At 48.4% G+C, this 22,077-nt stretch overlaps 1 protein-coding gene across 2 annotated transcripts; it reads left to right on the top strand.

Moving 5' to 3' along the window:
- The first annotated feature begins 1,012 nt into the window (after nucleotides 1-1,012).
- Nucleotides 1,013-21,772, top strand: HMGCL (3-hydroxy-3-methylglutaryl-CoA lyase). Of its 2 annotated transcripts, none has more exons than XR_007516558.1 (9): nucleotides 1,013-1,141; nucleotides 5,235-5,318; nucleotides 9,393-9,500; nucleotides 10,198-10,293; nucleotides 10,957-11,105; nucleotides 15,588-15,651; nucleotides 17,380-17,568; nucleotides 17,658-17,871; nucleotides 19,793-19,879. XR_007516558.1 is itself a non-coding variant. In XM_049878252.1 (9 exons), the coding sequence occupies exons 1-9, from the start codon at nucleotides 1,082-1,084 to the stop codon at nucleotides 21,057-21,059; spliced, it is 978 nt and encodes a 325-aa protein (XP_049734209.1). In that variant the 5' UTR covers nucleotides 1,017-1,081; the 3' UTR covers nucleotides 21,060-21,772. The 2 variants fall into 2 exon arrangements, 1 of the variants encoding a protein (XP_049734209.1); XM_049878252.1 differs by lacking the exon at nucleotides 17,658-17,871 and adding an exon at nucleotides 20,958-21,772 and having other exon boundaries at nucleotides 1,017-1,141; nucleotides 19,793-19,918.
- The last annotated feature ends 305 nt before the right edge of the window (nucleotides 21,773-22,077 follow it).

Raw genomic sequence — 22,077 nt, 5'->3', positions numbered from 1 at the left:
CACTTAAAATGTCTTGTTCTTTCTCCAGCTAAAACCTGAGCTCCTTGAAGGCAGGCACAGTGCCTTCAATATCTATTTATTAAAAAAAAAAAAAAGCAGTTGATACCCACTTAATTGAATTTATGACCAGTTAGAGTCCCCACACACATTTTGAAAAACTCTGCTCTACATTTGATGGAAACCCTGGTGGTGTAGTGGCTAAGAGCTACAGTTGTTAACCAAAAGATCAGCAGTTCAAATACACCAGGAGCTCCTTGGAAACTCTATGGGGCAGTTCTACTCTGCCCCACGAGGTTGCTATGAGTCAGAATTGACTTAATGGGTTTTAAGCACTCAATTTCTTTGCCTCAGGGTCTTTGCATATACTATTCCCTCTGTCTGAGGAGCTTTCCTTGCATATTTTTCACCTGGGTAGATCTTACTCAACCTTCAAGGTATGAAAGAAAAGGATGCTGTCTTGTTTGGTGTCAACTGCCTGAGTTTGAATTTTGAAGATCCTGATGAATTTCAGTTAATACATACAAAGAACTCATAACAGTGCGTAGCAAATAGTGTGGCTTCTTATTATTGTCAAAGTAGTAACTACGCAACTATTTGCGTGATTATTAATGTCTCCCCAGACTATGAACTCATGAAACCAGAGACTTTAGTTAAACTTGTTTATATTTATATTCCACAATTAACAATAAACCAAACCAACTCGTTGCTGTCAAGTCGATTCCGACTCATAGTGACCCCAAAGGACAGAGTAGAACCGCCCCATGGAGTTTTCAAGGAGTGCCTGGTGGATTCGAACTGCCTACCTTTCAACTAGCAGCTGTAGCTCTTAACCACAACGCCGCCAGGGTTTCCTAACAACAACAATAACAATAACCGCTCAGTAAACAAGTAAGGAGAACTTTCCAAAAAAACAGAGTCTGAAGGCGGAGCCAGCATAGAGCGTCGTCGCCGTCGTCCCGGAGGCCCCGCCCCCGTGGCGTGGCCACGCCCACCAGGCCGGCTCTTCTCAGCCGGCGGTCGGGTGCGGCTCAGAGGGGCGGGTGCGGCTCAGAGGGGCGGCCGCGGGGGAAGCCGGGCCAAGATGGCGACAGCGAGGAAGGCGATGCGGCTGCGACTGGCGGGCTTGGAGTCCCTCCGGGCTGTAAGTGCCTCGCCCGCTGAAGGGGCGGCCTGCAGGCACCGTGACGGTCGGGGTGCGAGGTTTGGCCTCTCTCTGGCGGCTGCTTTCCTAGAGGCGAAGTCCGCAGCTCCTCAGGCCAGAGTCGTGAGGGCCTTGGAGTCCTGGACGTTCCCGGTCCCCCGAGATCTTGAGGGGTGTCGGGAAACTGAGACCAGGAGAGGGGGAGCGACTGGCCTGGGTCACGGGAACCTGCGGCGCGAGCCCAGGCGTCCTGGCTCCAGTCCAGTCTCTTCCTCGGTGGCCCTGGCCCCTTTCTCCTCTAACTGAGAACCTGAGACCTCCCTAACCTCCTCGTTAGTACGAATCACCGACACTCCTGCTCCGCGTGGGGGCCCGCCGCCGCCTGCCTTCCCAGCTCTTGGTGCTCGTGGGGACGCTTGGGACGCCATCGCCGCGCGCCGAGCAGGGCTTGGGCCGTGGGGCCGCGCTGTGACTCCCCTGAACTAGGACTGGGGGGCTGTTCGGTCCCGGTGTTCTTCCCTTCCCCGCGCTCAGTGAGTGGGTGGAAAGTGTAGGAGACCTAGTTGTGTAAAGGGTGGAATAAATTATCTTGGTTAAAATTCAAGCTACGTTGTTCCTGTGGCTTTGCCACTTTCTAGGTCAAGTGACATAGTTATTTACCCTCTAAACCTCAGGTTTTAGAAACGGGTAACCTTAAAGGAGCCCTGGTGGTGCAGTGGTTAAGCGCTTGGCTGCTAACCGAAAGGGCAAAGGGCGGTGGTTGTAAACCCCCAGCCCCTCAGTGGGAGGACGATATGGCAGTCTGTTTCCATAATGATTTACAGCCTGGGAAACCCTCTGGGGCAGTTCTACTCTGTCCTATAGGGTTGCAATGACTCGGAATTCGACTGGAGTGCAGTTTGAGGTTTTTTGTGTTTTTTTTTTTCCAGTTATATCTCAGGATTGTTTAGGAGATTAAATGAAATGTAGGTAAAGCATTTGGCATTACCCTGGCTCTTAAGTGATCAGCCAGTGGCGGGATTGTTACCTTAGGTAGTTTAGAAAGAGTTAGAGCTGTATGGTGGGAAAAATTACACTGTGCAGGCAGTGTACCCTTCTCAGAAAGCCACTCTCCTGTCTTTACTAGCCCACCTACCTCCACCAATTACTCATGGGTAAAACGAAGATGGGGCAGCGGTGGTTCAGGAGTAGAATTCTTGCCACTGGAAGGCTCAAGTTCGATTTGCAGCCAGTGCACCTCCTGTGCAGCCACGACCCCTCTGTCAGGGAGGCTTGTGTGTTGTTATGATGCTGAACAGGTTTCAGCAGAGCTTCCAGACTAATACAGACTCAGAAGGAACCCAGAACCCAGTGCCCTCGAGTCGATTCCGACTCAGACTAGGAAGGAAGGCCTGGTGATCTACTTGCAAAAAAGCAGCCAGTGAAAACCCTATGGGTCATAGTTGTCCGATCCTGTTGTGCTAACATGAAAAACAACAAAATAAAGATGGTAATTCCAACTCGAAAAGTTAAGAAAATCAAACAAGATGGTGGGTATTAATGTGCTTTGAAAAAAATTCCTGGTGTAATGAGGCAGGTGGTGATAGGTCCCCATGGGGTTACTAGCATAATCTTGGTATCAGAACCAGACCTGGGTTCAAGTCCAAGCTCTATAACTTCCTGGCTGTGTGATTTTGGGTAATTTCTTTGAGGCCCTGTTTCTTCCTCCATCAAGTGGGGATAATAGTCCCTGTAGTTAGTACTGGGCTTTCGTCAATATTATCTGTGGTTATTGATGTTGGTGCACCATAGCACAGGAGACTGGCATAGGACTTGTGTGGTTAGAGGGGATCACCTCTGAGCAGAATGTTACAGAGGGAAGAAACTGGGGTGGTTTACAGAAGAGAGGACCAGGGGGACTGAAGGGCAGCAAAGAGGCAACATGGCCTGGGAGTTAGGAGCATCTAGAGTCACACTGCTACATTCAGATATTGGCTTAGTGACTTGCTAGCCCTGTGAACTTGAGAAAGTAATTTAATCTCTTTGGGCCTCAGATTTCTCACAGACTCGCAGTAAGATAGGGATTGCAGTAGTTCCTATCTAAAAAGGTGGTTGACAGGATGATATGGGTTAATATGTAAAAGGCTCTTATAAATACCTGGCAAATACTAAGTGCCTAATAAATGTGAGTTGTTGTCTTTCGGTTGTTATTATATGATGAGTTGTTATGGGGAAGGAAGTAGAAATGAGTTTATTCTGATCTAATAAAAGGAACTTGGAAGTAGGTTTTACCTCTCTCGACTACATTCAACAGATATTTATTGAACCCCTACAGTGTCCCAGGGCCTTGGAGACATACCAGTGAATAAAACAAAATCCCTGCCCTTATGAAACTTACTTTCCAATGGGATAATTCTAGAGTAATGTGCCAGCAGAGGCTGGGAATCCCTTTTGGCAGGAGATTCGCATTGCAGTGACCTTCCAATTTATGCCTTCCAGCTGGTGACTTCATGAAATTCAATGGTCCATCACCTTTGTTTCCAGGAAGCTTTGCTGGCCAAAACCAAGGCCAATTCAAGTGAGTTGTCCACGTGCCAACTGATTCATAAAAAAACAGTTGGCATCAAGGCAGCTGCAACTCATGGAGACCCCATGTGGGTCAGAGTAGAGCTGTGCTCCGTAGGGTTTTTAATAGCGGATTTTTCTAAAGTTGATCACCAGGCCTTTCTTCTGAGGCACCTCTGGGTGAAGTTGAACCTCCAGCCTTTCTATTAGCCAACCTAACTGACTGATAGCCAGGACTAGTTCCCTTCTTCGGCATTTCAGGATTTGAGGGTTTGGTATCCTTAGCAGGTTGCTCGGTGGCACCTCTCCCTTTGCCGCATTGCAGTGTTTATCCCAATTAAATCTGGTAAAACAAAATACATTTGAAGAGTTGTGGTATTAAGAAGGGTAGCACAAAGAGGGAAAAGAAGCATCATGTTACTTGGTGGGAAGGAGAGGAAGATTTGGGGCAGACTTTATGTAGAAGCAACTTAAGGCCTTTTTTTTTCTTAGCATCTTCAGCTGCTAGGGGTGTCATCGCCCCTCAGACCCACTCTCCTTGTCAGCCTATGATTGTAACAGAACAGAGTCTCCCCCTACTCAGAGTTTAGGACTAACCACAGCTCCCTACACCCAATAATTGCCCTCCTCTGGGGCAGCTGTGCCCTTCATGGATTTATGTGTTGTTTCAGTCATTTTTAAATGAATGCCTACTTTTTGCCAAGCTCAGTGCCAAACACATAGGATGAAGTGGAAATCATGACAGACAGGGTCCCTCATAGAGCTAACTATATACTACTGGAGGAAGCACTGGGTAGGTATTCTTCTTAGTGCTCCAAAGGAAATAGTTGTCCTGAGATAGAGAGTAATGGGGCAGGAGTTGCTTAGCAAGGGTGGTCAGAGGAGACCTCTTTGAGTCTGAAAGATAAGAGGGAGCCAGACGAGAAGAGCGAGGTGAAGAGCATTCCAGGCAGTGGGAACAGGAAACCCAGAGGCCCTGCTGTGGGAGAGAGAAGGCCAGTGGGGCTGTGGCATAGTGGCCCTGCAGGAGGAGGGGGCGGGCAGTAGGACGAAGTGATGAGGTTACTGAGCCTGGCAGAAGCCAAGTCATGCAGAGCCTTCTAGGCCATGCGAATGAGAAAGGGGATGAGTCAGGTGTGTGGCTCAAGCACCGGGGTACAAGGTTACGCCTTTTACTGAGAGAAAGCATGGAGTCAAACAGGGCTTTGAGAGAAATGAAAGCATCGGTTTTGGGACTGCCAAGTTTTAAGTGTCTTACGAGAGGTGCATGGAACTGCCATACCTGTCCTACCAGCAGTTAGAAGCATGAGTCTCACCTCCAGTGACAGTCTGTACGGGGAGCATGACTCTCTTGTTCATTCCTGTTTCTAGAGTGAAATATTTTTATTCTTAATTCTAAAACAGACCAAATATGTGAACTAAACAGGTGAGAGATAATGCTTCTTGTCTCAGTATTGGTAAAGATGGATCTGTTCTTTCAGCTCTGTGCTCCCTGAAGAAATATGACAATCTCTTCCTATTACTTTTTGTTTCCTTTATTAAACTGAAGGTCAGCACCTCAACTGTGGGCACTCTTCCAAAACGGGTGAAAATTGTGGAAGTCGGCCCCCGAGATGGACTACAGAATGAAAAGGTAAAGATGGAATAAAACCAAAAAGGGTTTTTCGAGCATCTGCTTTGAGTGTCCAGTGGTAGGTGCAGCAGGGGTGGACAGAGCTATGTAAGACATGATCACTGCTTTGGAAGAACTTAGGGCGGATCTGGGTTGGCCAGGCAGACACCCAGGACAGATGATCTCAGATGGCTGTGCAATAGGTATGGTGTCACCAGGTCTATCCCAAGGCCCAGGGCAGTGAGTGCTGGGGGAGTATAGAGTGAAGGTGAAGGAGGACAGTTTGCGTAGGCAGGGTGTGGAAAAGGCATTTCAGGTGTAGGGCATCAGCAGAGTATATCAGGAGTAATGGGAAAAGGTAAAACACAGCTGGCAAAGTGAGTGTGCCTTTTGATCTAGTAGTCCCCGAGGAGGATTTATGCACAGGAAGTCCTAATGGCCGTATGCAAAGATTTAGCCTTAGGGATGTTCTCACAACCCTGCTGGTAATAGCAGAGCAGTTAGAAACAACGGAAATGCTCGATGTGGGGAGGGTTAGGTCACAGACACTATGAACTTTTCATAAAACGGAACGCTATGAAACGGTTAACAATATAGATGTGTATTAAGTGACTCGGGCAGGTTATAAAATAGTATATGTATTTTAAAATTTTAGTTGTGTAAGAAACAAAAACATTTATACATGCGGGGGAGCATCTGCCTAGAGAGGGATCTAGATCAGTGCTGCCCAGTGGAGCTTTCTGCTGTGATGCAAATGGTCTACACCTACGCTGTCCAGTATAGTAGCCACTGGGCCCATATGGCTGTTGAGCACTTGAAATGTGACTCGTGTGGTTTAGAAACTGATTTTTTATTTTTATATACTTTGAGTTGATTTCAATAATCAAAGATATGGCTAGTGGCTACCATACTAGACTGCAGAGAGTTAAATATCTAAGTGCTAATAGTGTTCTCTGGGAGGTTTTTGTTTTTTCTCTTTTTAATTGTGGTGTAAACATACACACCAGAATATTTGCCAAGACAACAACTTCCATATTTACAACTCAGTGGCACTGATTACATTTTTCATGTTGTACCACCATTATCACTGTCCTCCTGCAAAACATTCCAGGCTGGCAGTTCAAACCCACCAGCCACTCCACAAGAGAAAGATGTGGCAGTCTGCTTGGCAGTCTGCTTCCTTAACAATGACAGCCTAGGAAACTCCACAGCAGCAGTTTAACATAAAACCCCCAAAACAAAAATCTCCCCCTCCCCCTGCCTCTGGGAGGTTTTAAGAGTGCTTTTCTTTGGTTTTTGGCATGTTTTTTTTAAATAATCATATATAAATTATTTTTTCAATAAGAAAAGCTTTTTTTCTTTTTTAAATCTAAGGATGACCAGCCTAGATTTAATAGTGAGTACTTGTCGGAAACAATAAACTCTAAGTACCATGAGGGCATCTGCTCATTTCTGTATCCCTGGCACCTAGCACAATGCTTGGAACATGAAGGGCTGTCAAAACTATTTGTGGAGTGGATTGAATTAAAGCAATGGGAAAGAAATTGGAGAGAGAGAGGGCAGAAGGGCTTGGTGAAAAGGACCTAGAGTTCTTAGGAATTTTAACTTAATTCTGTAGGTAGCCATGAAAGCCTCTCGAGCAGGAGAGTGAGACAACAGACTGCCTTTTAGGAGGATTCCCGTGTGGGATGACTTGGTGGAGTGAGACCTTAGGAGGCAGCAAGATCCGTTAGACCGCTGTTGCCACAACATGCACAGGATAGTGGTGGTAGGTTTGGAAAGGAGTCCATAGAATCTGATGAGTGACTAGGACATGGTGGGGGAGGGAGGGAGAGCCAGAGGCTGACCTGTGAAGATGAGGTCCCAGCTAAGTTGGGAGACGGAAGAGGGGAACATGTGATACTTTGGGGGTGTCATCCCCAAAACCCAGAAGATAAGTCATGTCTGTGCCCTTTCAGGCCACAGCATGTTGCTCCCGATTTATGATGGGTCATAAATTAACACATGGTTAAGGAAAAGTCTATATGTCAGAAAAAGATTGTTTCCATGTAAATAGTAACTCCTCTGCAGGTGAGAAACTGCCTCCACTGCAAACTGCTGTCGGTAAATATGAAGACAAGCCTTGTACCACGCTATTGGCAGGGATTACATGTGACTCCTGTTACTACTCAGAAATTGAGGCGATTGTGAGGTGCTTGCTGTAACAAAAGCACAGTCACATGGCTTTGTTGTTGTTAGGTGCCGTCGAGTCGGTTCCGACTCATAGCGACCCTACGCGCAACAGAATGAAACACTGCCCGGTCCTGAGCCATCCTTACGATCGTTACGGTTAAGCTCATTGTTGCAGCCACTGTGTCAGTCCACCTCGTTGAGGGTCTTCCTCTTTTCCGCTGACCCTGTACTCTGCCAAGCATGATGTCCCTCTGCAGGGACTGATCCCTCCTGACGACATGTCCAAAGTATGTAAGATGCAGTCTCGCCATCCTTGCCTCTAAGGAACATTCTGGCTGTACTTCTTCCAAGACAGATTTGTTCATTCTTTTGGCAGTCCATGGTATGCTCAATATTCTTCGCCAACACTACAATTCAAAGGCGTCAACTCTTCTTTGGTCTTCCTTATTCATTGTCCAGCTTTCACATGCATATGATGTGATTGAAAATACCATGGCTTGGGTCAGGCTCACCTTAGTCTTCAGGGTGACATCTTTGCTTTTCAACACTTTGAAGAGGTCCTTTGCACCAGTTTTGCCCAATGCAATGCATCTTTTGATTTCTTGACTACTGCTTCCATGGCTGTTGATTGTGGATCCAAGTAAAATGAAATCCTTGACAACTTCAATCTTTTCTCCGTTTATCATGATGTTGCTCGTTGGTCCAGTTGTGAGGATTTTTGTTTTCTTTATGTTGAGGTGCAATCCATACTGAAGGCTGTGATCTTTGACCTTCATTAGTAAGTGCTTCAGTTCCTCTTCACTTTCAGCAAGCAAGGTTGTGTCATCTGCATAACGCAGGTCGTTAATGAGTCTTCCTCCAATCCTGACGCCCCATTCTTCTTCATATAGTCCAGCTTCTCGGATTATTTGTTCAGCATACAGATTAAATAGGCATGGTGAAAGAATACAACCCTGGCACACACCTTTCCTGACTTTAAACCAATCAGTATCCCCTTGTTCTGTCTGAACAACTGCCTCTTGATCTATGTAAAGGTTCCTCATGAGCACAATTAAGTGTTCTGGAATTCCCATTCTTCACAATTTTATCCATAATTTGTTATGATCCACACAGTCGAATGCCTTTGCATAGTCAATAAAACACAGGTAAACATCCTTCTGGTACTCTCTGCTTTCAGCCAGGATCCATCTGACATCAGCAGTGATATCCCTGGTTCCACGTCCTCTTCTGAAACTGGCCTGAATTGCTGGCAGTTCCCTGTCGATATACTGCTGCAGCTGTTTTTGAATGATCTTCAGTAAAATTTTGCTTGCGTGTAATATTAATGATATTGTTCTATAATTTCCACATTCGGTTGGATCACCCATCTTGGGAATAGGCAAAAATACGGATCTCTTCCAGTCAGTCGGCCAGGAAGCTGTCTTACATATTTCTTGTCATAGATGAGTTAACACCTCCAGCGCTGCATCTGTTTGTTGAAACATCTCAATTGATAGTCCATCAATTCCTGGAGCCTTGTTTTTCACCAATGCCTTCAGAGCAGCGTGGACTTCTTCCTTCAGTACCATCAGTTCCTGATCATATGCCACCTCTTGAAATGGTTGAATATTGACTAACTCTTTTTGGTATAATGACTCTGTGTATTCCTTCCATCTTCTTTTGATGCTTCCTGCGTCATTTAATATTTTCCCCATGGAATCCTTCACTATTGCAACTCGAGGCTTGAATTTTTTCTTCAGTTCTTTCAGCTTGAGAAACACCAAGCGTGTTCTTCCCTTTTGGTTTTCCATCTCCAGCTCTTTGCACATGTCTTTAAGTCACATGGCTTAGAGGCTTTGAATTGACAGGCACTGGGTTCTGAGACCATTTTTCCCCCCACTTTGCTGACCTGTCTTCTGTCTAATGTTTCTCTCTCCATTGTAGGACATTATACCTACTCCAGTGAAAATCAAGCTGATAGACATGCTTTCTGAAGCGGGACTCCCTGTTATAGAAGCTACCAGCTTTGTGTCTCCGAAGTGGGTTCCCCAGGTGAGCCCCAGCCCTCAGTGAGAAGGATTTCTCAGGTGACGGGGATGGAAAGCTTTGCATTTGCCTTAGAAGTAAGTAGAAGTTGGGAACATAGGTTTCTGGGTCCCTGGCTTTGAGAGGGTCAGGTCATTCATAGCAGCATGGCACAGCAAACGGAATATAGCCTGGGAGTCAGGAGGCCTGGAGTCAATCTTGCGTCCACCCCTGACTTGCTTGGTGACCTTGGAGAGGTCTTTTGCCTCCCCAAATTGCAAATGGCCTTTCCAGTCTCTTCTGGCAGTAGAAGTCTGGAATCTCCATGTCTTTTTCTGGTTTCTGCGTATGTGACGGGAAAACTGATGACTCCTGCTTCACAGAGGCTGTCAAGTGGGTAATAAAAACCCTGTTAAAAAAAACAAATGTTAGCTAACACAGGGAGAGTTGAAGCCATGCCTAGCTCGGAGAACATTCTCAGTAAATGGCTGGTATTGTTATTACTCCTGGTGGGTTTTGCCATATGGAGAAGTTGGGGGTGTCACCCAAACCTAGGGGCCTTCAGGCCCATCAGCAGTCAAACAAACAGTGACAGCACTGGGGAGACTCAGTTCTGCAGACGGAGTCACTCTCCAGGGGTTCTGGAGAACAGAGATTTTGTGATAAAAAGGTTCTCTCTGACTGCCCTCGGTGATGACTTGTCAGTATCTCCTTTGGTTCCCAGTTGGCTGACGCTGCTGAAGTCTTGAAGGGCATTCAGAGGTTTCCTGGCATCAACTACCCAGTCTTGACCCCAAATCTCAAAGGCTTTCAGGACGCGGTAAGAGGATTGCTTGGTGGGTGGGGGGGGCTCCTGGAATGAGATTGATTGCATTTGTCCTTGCCTTGTCTGGACCTCTGTCCCCTGTCCTGGGGTGTCTATCTGAATGGCTTTCTCCAGCGATGAAGAGCACCATCAGATAGACCCAGACCAGTCCTGGCTCTGCCACTCCCAGCTCTGTGATCTTAACGGGTTGCGTAACTGCTCTGAGCTTCATTTTCTGCCTATAAAAAAGGACTAACAGTACTACCTAAAATCGTGAGAATTTCAGAAGGTAGAATGCATATAAATTGCTTAGCAAGAGCCTTAATAAAGGTTAGCTCTTGTTTTTATTACCCACTTCCTCTCTGGAGAAAGGTAACCAAGCTCTAAACAAGAGTTTGAACAGTAGTTGCTGGTATCTGTCTACTTTCTTAGGATTCTCAACAAGAGAGGTGTTGAGAGGTGTTGCTTCTGCATTTAGGCAACAGGCTTCTTTCAAGAGTGGTTTCCAGCGTGGTAGTGGTTTCCTTGGGGGAAAGATAGGGTTTTTTCTTTTCATTGAAAAGTCATTCACACATCATAAAATTCACCACAAGACAAAGGTTTTTTTTTTTTTTTCCTCTCTGTGTCAGTGTCTCTGTTGAGAAAAATGCTGAAAGGAGTTCACCTGGCTGTTGGCAGGTTGCTGCTGGAGCCAAGGAAGTGGCGGTCTTGGGAGCTGCCTCGGAGCTGTTCACTAAGAAGAACATCAACTGCTCCTTGGATGAGAGCTTGCAGCGGTCTGACGAGGTCTTAAAGGCAGCTCAAGCGCGAAGCATTCCTGTGCGGGGGTGAGTCAGACCACTTTGGTGCCACATACCTTTTCTTCAGAACCATTCTGGAATGGGGCTAGGTTCTCATTCAGGTGACCCTCCCACACACATACCCCTTTTCCTGCAGCAGGGCAGCCCAACTAAGCGTGGTCAGGAGAAATCCTAGCAGGTGATTTCTCTCAAGCCCGAGTTTGGGGTTCGTTCGCTGGAGAGGGGTGTGAAGAGGAATTTGGCAGGACAGGACAGTAAATGGGGCCTGTGAGGTCAGTGTGGTCATGGCTTCAGCGCCAACTCCTCACACATCCTTGAAGACTGCCTTAGGCCTTTAAGTTGCTATATCAACAGCAACAGTGCCAGCTACTGTATGTGCATTAGCTAACTTAACCCACACAACACTCCAGCCAGGAGGGGGCTAGCCCCACTTTACAGATGACAAAACAGGCTCAGAGAGGATGACTAGCTACTTTAAGGTCATACAGTTGTCCAAATTGCAGCCAGAGTGCTCTCTCAAAAGTGCACATGTGATCACATCTCTCCCTGGTTAAAAATTTTTCATGGACTCCCCAAGTTCAGACTTTTCCACATGGCTTACAAGGCCCTGTGGGATTTGGCCCTGGCCACTCTCTACAGCCTCATTGTGCACTGTGCCCCACTGGCCACTGCTTCCTCTACGCACCACACTCCAGCCCAGCTGGGATGTCTTTCAGTTGGCATGTGTGCCCAGGCTCTCTTGCCTCTGGGCCTGTGCACGTGCTTTCCGTATACTCAGACAGTTCCTCCTACATCCTGCTCCTGCTTATTCCTCAGGTCCTCTTGTGAATGCCAGCTCCTCTGAGCAGCTTTCCCTGTCCCTTAGTTGGAGTTAGCATGCCTCCTCCGGGAGCCCATAGTCCCATGGACATCCTCCACCATAGCACTTAGCTGCTTTTTAAGTTCTTCCCTGTGCCCACGAGGGCGGAGCCTGCATCACTCTCAGTCCCTGGGTGCTCCTGTGCAGAGCAGTCCAGGGAGACTAAAATTACCTGACTCCCAAACCTGTGCCGTTTTTTCAGTATCTCATAATTTTCTTGCCCAGCTATGTTTGGAGAATAAGTGAGAGAATTAAAATGGAAAAATACACTGAGATCTTTGAATCTGAAACTATTTATCCAGCAAAAATTTATCATGCCTCTTAATATGCGAAATATTTCGCTAGACTCTAAAGGGTTTTAAAGGTACCTCGGCCCCAAAGGGATGGGTGGAAATAGATGCCGTCTATGTCTAAACTTGTTACCATAGTCTACAAGACCCCATAATCAGGCCCCTGCCCACCTCCAACCTCATCTCTGCCCATTGCTGTCTGTGCCTCAGCTGTTCCGTCCTTTGGTCTGTGTCTTGAGCACACCCAGCCCTTTTCCATCTCAGGACCTTTATACATCCTCCCCTCTTGGCCTGGAGTGCCCTTCCTCCAGATCGTCTTCCTTCTCTCAGCTCCAATATCACGTCCTAGCTACTGTTGGCCTCTTCTAGTCGCTCCTGGTTGCTGAAAGCATTGGTGAAAAACGAGGCTCCAGGAATTGACGGAATGCCAATGTACATGCTTCAGTACACAGATGCAACGCTGCAAGCGCTCACTCATCTATGCCAAGAATTTCGGAAGCCAGCTACCTGGCCAGCTGACTAGAAGAGAGTTCTGTATTTGTGCCCATTCCAAAGAAAGGTGATCTAAGAAAATGTGAAAGTTATCAAACGATACCATTAATTTCACATGCTAGCAAAATTTTGCTGAAGATAATTCAAAAACGGCTGCAGCTATACATCGACAGGGAACTGCCAGAAGTTAAAGAGAGATTCAGAAGAGGACATGGAATGAGGGATATCATTGCTGATGTCAGATGGATCTTGGCCAAAAGCAGAGAATACCAGAAAGATGTTTACCTGTGTGTTACTGACTTCGCGAAGGCATTCCAATGTGTGGATCATAGCAAATTATGGATAATATTGCAAAGAGTGGGACTTCTAGAACACTCAGTTGTGCTCGTGCGAAACTTGTACATGGATCAAGAGGCAGTCGTCAAACAGAACAAGGGGATACCGCCTGGTTTAAAATGGAAAAAGGTATGCGGCAGCGTTGTATTCCTTCACCTTACTTATTTAATCTATATGCTGAACAAATAATCTGAGAAGCTGGGCTGTATGAAGGAAAATGCAGCATCAGGATTGGAGGAAGACTCATTAACAACCTGCGATGTGCAGATGACTTACAACCTTGTTTGCCAAAAGTGAGAGGGACTTGAAGCACTTACTGATGAAGGTAACAGACTACAGCCTTCATTATGGATTGCACCTCAACATAAAATGAAAATCTTTACAACTGAACCAATAAACAGCATCATGATAAATGGTGAGAAATTGAATTTGTCAAGGATTTCAGTCTTCTTGGGTCAACAATCAAGTGTCCATGGAAGTAGCAGTCAGGATATCAAATGACATGTTACATTGGGCAAGTCTGCTGCAAAAGACCTCTTTAACGTGTTAAAAGCAAAGCTGACTAAGGTTTACCTGACCCAAGCCATGGTATTTTCATTTGCTTCATATTCATATGAAAGCTGGACAATGAAAAAGGGAAGGCCGAAAAAGAATTGATGCATTTGAATTACGGTGTTGGCGAAAAATACTGAATATGCCATGAACTCCAGAAGAACAAACAAGTCTGTCTTGGAAGAAGTACAGCCAGACTGGTTCCTTAGATGTGCGGATGGTGAGACTTCATATCAAAATGGCTTGGAGACAGTGTCTGACCTCCTCTGACTTCACAAGGGGGAAGGAGAACCAAGATCAACAGCCCAAGGCTGACTCCTATGAGGCAGAGGTCAGACGTGCTTCCTCTCTCTGCTGTCTTTACCAGTCCTGACACCAGCTGTCCCTCTACTTCTCTGCTGGGTTCATTAATTCACTGCAGTGGCCACACACAACTCACAGACAATGCTCACGATTATGGGGTTTTTTTTTAGGGAAGTAACAGTTAAAATCCAGGCTTAGGAACACTCAGGATATAGTTCTTCCATCAGGACAGCCTCTTCCCAGCTGTGCTTGCAGGCAAGCCTCTCCCTAGCCCCCAGCCTTTGCCCAAAGGCAGCCGGCTTTCTCTCTCCATGGGCTGGGAAGCCCACGGTGCTGTCTTCTCCTACCAGGTAACTCCTGCTACTGCTTCTTACTGACTTTAGAGGGTTACAGCTCCCTCTCTTGGTTTCCTGGTTCCAGGAACTTCTTAGCACAGGAATCCTGGGTCCAAAGGACATGCTGGCTTCTGGCTGTTCTTCCTTCATGGTGGTGGGATCTTCTCTTTCCTGCCTCTGGTATGGCTTATTTCAAGCCCAGCAGGATGGCAAAACTGACCAATCCCTTTGGTGGGCTGTAATTACCATATCTGCACAGTCCTGCCCAATCACTTGCTTGGAAGTTAAAAGATCATGGCTAGAACGACCACGCAAAAGTGATCCATCACACCGCACTTCGCCTCACTTACTTTGCACATGTCATCGGGAAGGACCGGTCCCTGGAGGAGGACATCATGTTTGATAAAGTAGAGGGTCAGCTAAAAAGAGGGAGACCCTAAATGAGATGGATTGACACAGTGACTGCAACAATAGGCTTAAAGATAGCAATGACTGTAAGGATGGCACAGGACCACGCAACATTTCATTCTGTTATATGTAGGGTCGCTATGAGTTGGAGCCAACTCAGTGATACCTGACAACAATAGTTGCTCCTATCACATTTTGCTTTTCTTTCCTTCATAGCACATCATTTTCTGAGATTATCTCACTTATTTGATTGTCTCTCTGTTGGCTTTCTCCCTAACTAGAAGTCAGCTCCATGAGGGTAGAGACCTTAGCAGTCTTGCTCACTGCTCTGTACCCAGTGTCTGCCATATAGTAGGCAACTCAGTAAGGATCAGTTGGATGAATGAATGAATCCTCTGGCAACTCATTGGAGCAGCTAAGCCTTTGGCTCTCAGGCCCATCCAGCCTGCCATTGACTCAGATCCTACCCAGCTCTCGTTCCTGCGTTTGGTTTCATCTAGTCCTGAGTCTCCTTGCAAGTGCTAGTCCCAGCTACCCTGGTGCATGGGTCTGCTTTACCTCAGCTCCATACAGTTCAGGTGCCTGCTCATATTGCCCTCTCTAGCTCCTCCTCCTTGCTTGGTCTTTGTCTCTTACTGTAAATTCTTGGCGGGCTTTCCTGAGGCTTAAGCAACTCCTATTTCCTGAAATACAGGCCTGTTAGGCCCCCTCCCGTCTCTGCCATGGCTCTCTACTGCCACTCCTGGTGCTAAGCAGTACTACCTGCATTCTGGCCTCACCGCTTTAATTTCAGCTACACTCTGCCTCCCACCCAACTTGAGGTTTTGTGACTGCAGGCGGACCAGGGATGGTTGTCAAACAGCCACCCTGTCTCAGCCCTGCTGGCCAGAGAGTTCAGGGGCATTGACTTCATTCCTCCCCTGTCTTCCCGCAGGTACGTCTCCTGTGTGCTTGGATGCCCCTACCAAGGAAAGATCTCCCCGGCTAAAGTAGCTGAGGTGTGTGTCTGTTGGCGCTGGGGTTTTGGCTGACTTGCCTGCCCCTGAGTGTAGAGATTCCTCTTCCCACCCTTTTCTGGCAGGTCACTGATATCATTCATTTACCCAGCTCCTTTAATAAGCCCTCCTGCGTGCACAACCCTGAACTTGCTCCCTGGAAGCTACCTCCTGGGCAGGCGTATAGTCTCTGAAGCTCGTTCTCTACCCCAGAGGAAGAGCCCGTGACTCTGTTTGCAGTTTGTGGTCAGTCGGCAGGTGCTAACTAAGCAACGAGGGTGTGCAGACCTCTGACGAGGGATTTGTGCAGTTCTTGGTTGGAGGTGCCACACCCTTGATGCCCAATGACCGAGTCAGCACTGAGAAGAGCACGGTTCGGGAATTGATTTTGAGAAGCCCAACAGCTTATGTCATTTAGTTCTCCAAACCACCCTGCACACTTGGTAGTATTATTCCATTTTATAGTTGAGGAAACTGAGACTAGATAATTTGCCACACAGGTTGTAAATGGTAAAACCAGGGCTCAGACCCAATTTTGTCCACCTCTAGAGCCCAGTTCCTCTTCCCACCGCACCGTGTAACATCCAGGTATGGGGAATGGTAACCATAGCTCTGCCGTTGAGAGTGGTGCTGTACTCCAGGTCCTGGCCTCCCGGTGCCCAGTCCTCGCCGTGGCCCTACGAGGGGTCACCACCATTTTTCAAAAGCAGAAATGGAAACTCAGAAAGGTTAAGTCCCTTGCCCGAGGCCCCATGGCTGTGAGCAGCAGAACTGGGATTTGACTCTGGCATCCTGTGACTTCAGAGGCCCACTCCTATCACTCACCCTGCTGCCTCCCAACAGAGACAGAGGCCGCTGTTCCTCATACTGCTGGTGTGGGCAATGGTGGAGAGGCCAGCACTTCCCTTCTCTGGCAGGTCATTGCTGAGTATCCTCTGTGTTCCGGGCCCTGCCACATCCTTCCTCTGCCTCATGCAGCAGCCTGGCAGGGGCAGTGTCCCCTCTGTACCTGTACCTCTCTAGTCTTGCTGTGATTTTAGGGGTATGCAAATGGACTTCTAAAATTTAAATAATGATGTTCATCTGTTAAAAATATCTAGCTAGCATCTCAGACTCAATAATTTCACAGGTCTTATTGCTGAGGCTATAGGTCCCTGGGTGGTGCAAGTGGCTTGCGATCAACTACTAACCTAAAGGTTGGTGGTGCAAACTCACCCAGTGGTGCTGTGGAAGAAAGTCCTAGCAATCTGCTTCTGTTAAGATTACAACCAAGAAAATCATATGGAGCAGTTCTACTGTGTAACACATGGGGTCTCCATGCGTCAGAATCATCTCAACGGCAGTGAGTTTGGTTTGGTTTTCACTGCTGAGGCTAAAGCTACATGAAAGGAATCAATTTTCCTGGTTCCAGCACCTGGGAATGACAATGTGTGTAGGTGGTAAGTGAAGGACTGAGTCTGAGAGACACGGGTGGTGAGGAACCACGGGGTGGAGCTGTGGGCCCTGCCATGGGGCTGGCTCTGCTCCTTTAAGGCTCAGTCCCCTGCCTTAGCTGTCAGTAGAATGAGGATTTTTATTCTTGGTTAAATTGTGAGGAGCCCATGATCTGATAGGAATTTAGCACTTCAGACCTTGGAAGTGCTCTGCTCAGGCCAAAGCCCCCCATCCCTGAGCCCTTGAGCCCTGGCTGCTGGAACGTGGTATCCTCCAGTGATGGCTTGCTTTCCCCAGGTCGCCAAGAAGTTGTACTCAATGGGCTGCTACGAGATCTCCCTGGGGGACACCATCGGTGTAGGCACCCCAGGGGTGATGAAAGACATGCTGTCCGCTGTCATGCACGAGGTGCCTGTGACTGCCCTGGCTGTCCACTGCCATGATACCTACGGACAGGCCCTGGCCAATACCTTGATGGCCCTGCAGGTAACCAGGGTGTGTTCTAGGAGAGAGGCACATGCCCGCTCTCCCAAAGGGCATGGGGCAGGACAGCTTGGTTTTGTTTCTTCTTTCAGCAAACATTTACTGATGCCTGTGTCCAGGCCCTGGGCTAGACACAGTGGACACAGACATGCCACCCTGCCCTGAAAGTGCCCACCTCTCCTAGGGGATTACCTGCTAATCCTTATGCATCATGACAGATGCCAGGAAGAGGGGAGCATGGGGCTGAGGACACCTGGAGCAGGCCCTGTCCCAGCTGTGGAGGTCAGGGAGGATCTGCCAGGAGAGGTGAGGCCTGAGCGAGGCTTGCAGGATGCAGAGGAGTAGAGCGATTGGAAAAGGAAAGGGGACCAGGGAGAACCACTTTGGAAGATTAAGGTGGGCCGGCTACTTTATATAGTGTTCTCACTGAGAGGGTGACATTTGGGACAGACTGAGAGAAGCAAGGGAGTGAGCCACACACATCCCGAATGGGCTGGGAGTAGGGGAGTATCCCAGACACAGCAACAGCAGGTGCAGCTCGGGGTGCTTGCTGTGTTGAAGGAACAGCAAGGCAGTCTGTGGCAGGCGCAGCGTGAGTGAGGGGCGGGAGGTAGAAGAGCACCTGGTAGTGTGAGGCCAGATCAGGACCCTGTGGGACTTCCTCTCTTTCTGTGAGCCGGGAGGAGGGGGAAGTGTGATCAGATTTTCTCCCTTTAAAGGGATCCTTCTGGTTACTGCATGGCCAACAGACCTTAGGAGGACAGGGATGGAAGCGGAGAAACCAGTTTGGAGGCTGTAATAATCCGGGTGAAAGGTGGAAGAAGCAGGTGTGTGGAAGGATAGTCTGGAGTTTGTTTTATTGACACCTGAAGTGTGAGGTATCTGTTAGGCATCCCTAGGGTAGCTATGAGTCAGAATCGACTCAACGGCAATGGGTTTTTTTTGGGTGGAGCTGCTGAGGAGGCATTGGTGTAAGAATCTAGATTTCAGAGAGAATCTGGGCTGGGGATAAATATTTTGGTGTCTTTAGCACATAGGTGGAGTATTTAAAGTAGATCAAGAAGTGCTCAGGGAGATAAGAAAGATCCGGAAAAGACTGGCCTGAGCCCTCAGGAGAGGCCAGAGGGTTGGGCGGAAAGGCCGGAGGACTGGCCCATGTGGAGAAAGTGTTCCAAGGTGATGGTGCTTATAGGTCAAGTACGGAGGACTGAGAATCGACCTTTGGATTAGCTGGCTGGAGGGTGCAGTGACCTTGACTAGAGCTGTCTCAGGGAAGACTGTAGGGATAAAAACTTTAAAGTGGGTTCAGGTGAGAATGGGAGGAGGCGGTAGGTAGCGGTAGCCCCATCAGGGAGTTTTGCTGTGAATGGGAGCAAAGAAACGGGAGCCTGGACAGGATATGGGTTCCAAAAAAGAGTTTGTGAAAGACGTCCCTGCCAGCTGATGTGGGAACGAGCCAGTAGAGGGAGGAACTGCTGTTGCAGGAGCGAGGAGGGACTAATGGAGCTGCCTTTGAGCAAGGGCACGCATGGGCATGGGCCTCGGACAGAAGCGGAGGGGTGGGCCTTGGCTGGGGGCTTGGGGAGTCCACCCCGGCACACAAGGTAGACCAGGTATAGGTGGGAGTGGATGTGATGGTGGGAGCCAATGGAGACATATCTTCTGATGGATTTGTCTCCTCTGAATAAGGAAGCAGCTGAGCGTGAGGATGGAGAAAGGGGTGTGAGAGGTTTAAGGAGAGAAGGTGAAACTGTCATCTAAAAGAGTGGAAAGTGACTGCCCGAGGAGGACCCACAGTGTAGGGGAGGTTAGAGCAGCCTGGGGGGCCGTGGTAAATGTTTCCCAGCAAACAGCAGGGGTGTGAAATCTCCACAGTGATGGGGGGGGTTCCGGTTGGTGGTCAGGAAGGGCCTCCTTGAGGAGGTGGCTTTTAGGCTAAGACCTCAAGGGCAAGAAGTCGGCCGTGAAAGGAATGGAGGAGAGTTATACAGGCAGAGGAAACTATGCAAAAAAGACTCACTGTTCCAGGAACTAAAAGGGGAAACACCTTCTCTTTCAGTGGAATTTTCACTTCAACAGAATCATAAGGCCAAGAATGAACACCTGTCATAGTAAAATTTCAGGCAGCAGACAATTGGGTCGTTTGTGAGGATCAGCTGTACAGGCCCTGGTCGTCGTCGTCCCCCCCCCCCCCCCCCCCGGTTTCACCATATCCTTATGTTTTCAGATGGGAGTGAGTGTCGTGGACTCTTCTGTGGCAGGACTTGGAGGCTGTCCCTATGCACAAGGAGCATCGGGAAACTTGGCCACAGAGGACCTCCTTTACATGCTAGCAGGCCTGGGCATTCACACGGTAAGCCAGCCTGCCCCCTGGTGGCGACAGCCCTGAACTGACCGGAGCTCAGCCTGGAGCCAGAGGGCAGCAGCTGAGGGGGTTTTTTTGTTTTGTGGAGGAGTGGTTCAAGAGGGGGAGGGTCCCAGGGGAGTAAGGGTGCTCTGTCTTATGTTTTTAAGGCAGCAGCATGTGGTTAAACAAAGCCATGAGTTGGGCACAAGAGGGCTAGGCTCTCATGTGATTTTGACAGTTCAATTCCAGGAGGCACCAGGGTATAGGAAAAAGTCCTTACAGGAGTCATGCCCATGCCCATGCCCTGAAATGAGTCACTTCTCTCTGGGCCTGTTTTGTTCTCTGTAAAATGAGTGCAGCAGAATTGGACAGCGTGACGGGCCCTGCCCAGGTCAGCGAGGGCCTTCAGTGATAGGATGGAAGCAATGTGGCATCTGTGCTTTGGATCAGATGGAACTGGGTCTTAAAACCCAGCTCTCCACTCAGAGGCTCTGTGACCTCAGACAAGTTACTTCACCTCTCTGGGCCTATGAAATGGGAATCATAACAGCACCTATCTGACAGGGCTATTAGGATTAAGGAAGGAAATGTATATACAGGTCTTAGCACAGAGCCAAGCATCACTAAATATGAGCTACTCTTAGGAACAGATTTTCGGCCTGGCCTTCGGGTTGGTGTTGTCGGTCCTACCTCTCTCTTCCCACAGTCCTTACACTGATATGCAGTTTTGGGCCAGTGTGACCAGGCCCTGCTTTAGGCCCTGAGGTGGAGTACTGCACAAGACTGGTGCTACCACTGCCCTCGAGGCAGCACTGCAAACCATTGGCACAGACTGGTGCATCTTATACAGTGAGGAGTCAGGCTAACCCCAGATGCCAGAAGGACAGGACCTCACAGGTAGCCCATGTCCCACCATCAAGAGGAACAAGGGCCTGTTTGTCTTCACCTTTATTTTTCCAGTAGCCCGATTGCCTGTCCAGTCTGATGTTGCCCTGGGTGGAGGGCATGCCATGACTTACTGCTTCCTCTAACTTGTTTCTCAAAGGGTGTGAACCTCCAGAAGCTCCTGGAAGCTGGGACCTTTATCTCTAAGGCCCTAAACAGAAAAACCAGCTCCAAAGTGGCTCAGGCCACCAGTAAACTCTGAGCTACTTGGCCACCTGACGTTCCGGGGACTGTATAGGAGTAGGGCACACATGGATGAATCGTGGACGGGGATATGGAAGTGGAATTAAAAGTGAAAAGAGCAGGTACCTCACAGAAAGGAGGAGGGGGACAGGAGGAGCCACATGGCCTCAGCTGTCCCGTCAGACGTGAGTAAGAGGCTTTGGGGGCTGAAGGTGTCCCTTCACTGTGGACCCAGCAGTTGAATGTGTCCATTGAGGGCACTTGGGAGCCCAAGTCCTTGGCTTGGGCTGATCCGAGAGTCCTGTCTCTGGATGAAATCTGGCAGCTAGCTACCCTCTGCACAGCTTGACCTTGCCCTAGCTCTGCGGCCATTGCTCTCTGACTTCTTAGAGCAAAGGAACATTGCTGTGGGGTGGCCAACTGCCAACTTGAGCACTCCTGGAAATTCTCATGGAGGACACTCTTCCCTCGGAATGTGATTTCTGAAAGCAGCTTATGTGACTAAAGGCGTAATGGCACAGAAGGTCCCGATATTCCGTTGTGCAGGTGTGTGTGTATGTGAGAGGGGGGAAGACTGTTGGGGAATAAAACGTCTTTAGAACATTGCACTCTGAAAGGAAAATGTAGTCTTTGAAGTAGTTTATTAATCATTTGGTTTCTTCCCTGTTTACCCACCTGAGCCCCAGATTCATAGTGACTAGAAATTGGTGAGCTTTGGTCTCAAGACAATGCCTGCAGCATTGGCGGCCAGAACAGCCAAAGAGGAAGTTTCTGAGGATCCTGCCTCTGAGCGAGGGCACTTACACAAGCTCGCTGGTGGGCTGCAGCTGCCACTTGTCCCCTGGGCCTGGGCAGCAGTCTCTGTAGCTAGCTGGAGCTCTCTTGTCTCTGTACCTCAGGCTCTGGGGTCTGCCGGTCATCCTTGCTGGGCTCAGGCAGGGAGGGCACTCTATGCTGGGGACATGCCTATGCAGGATGGACTTCTTTGCTCAGGTTTCATCACTCCGTGTGGCACACAACTTTTTACACATCGTTCC

This window comes from Elephas maximus, chromosome 3, assembly GCF_024166365.1.
Source record: "Elephas maximus indicus isolate mEleMax1 chromosome 3, mEleMax1 primary haplotype, whole genome shotgun sequence".
Lineage (NCBI taxonomy): Eukaryota > Metazoa > Chordata > Mammalia > Proboscidea > Elephantidae > Elephas > Elephas maximus.
Note: the sequence above shows the minus strand (reverse complement) of the source record. Positions and strands in the feature narration are given on the sequence as shown.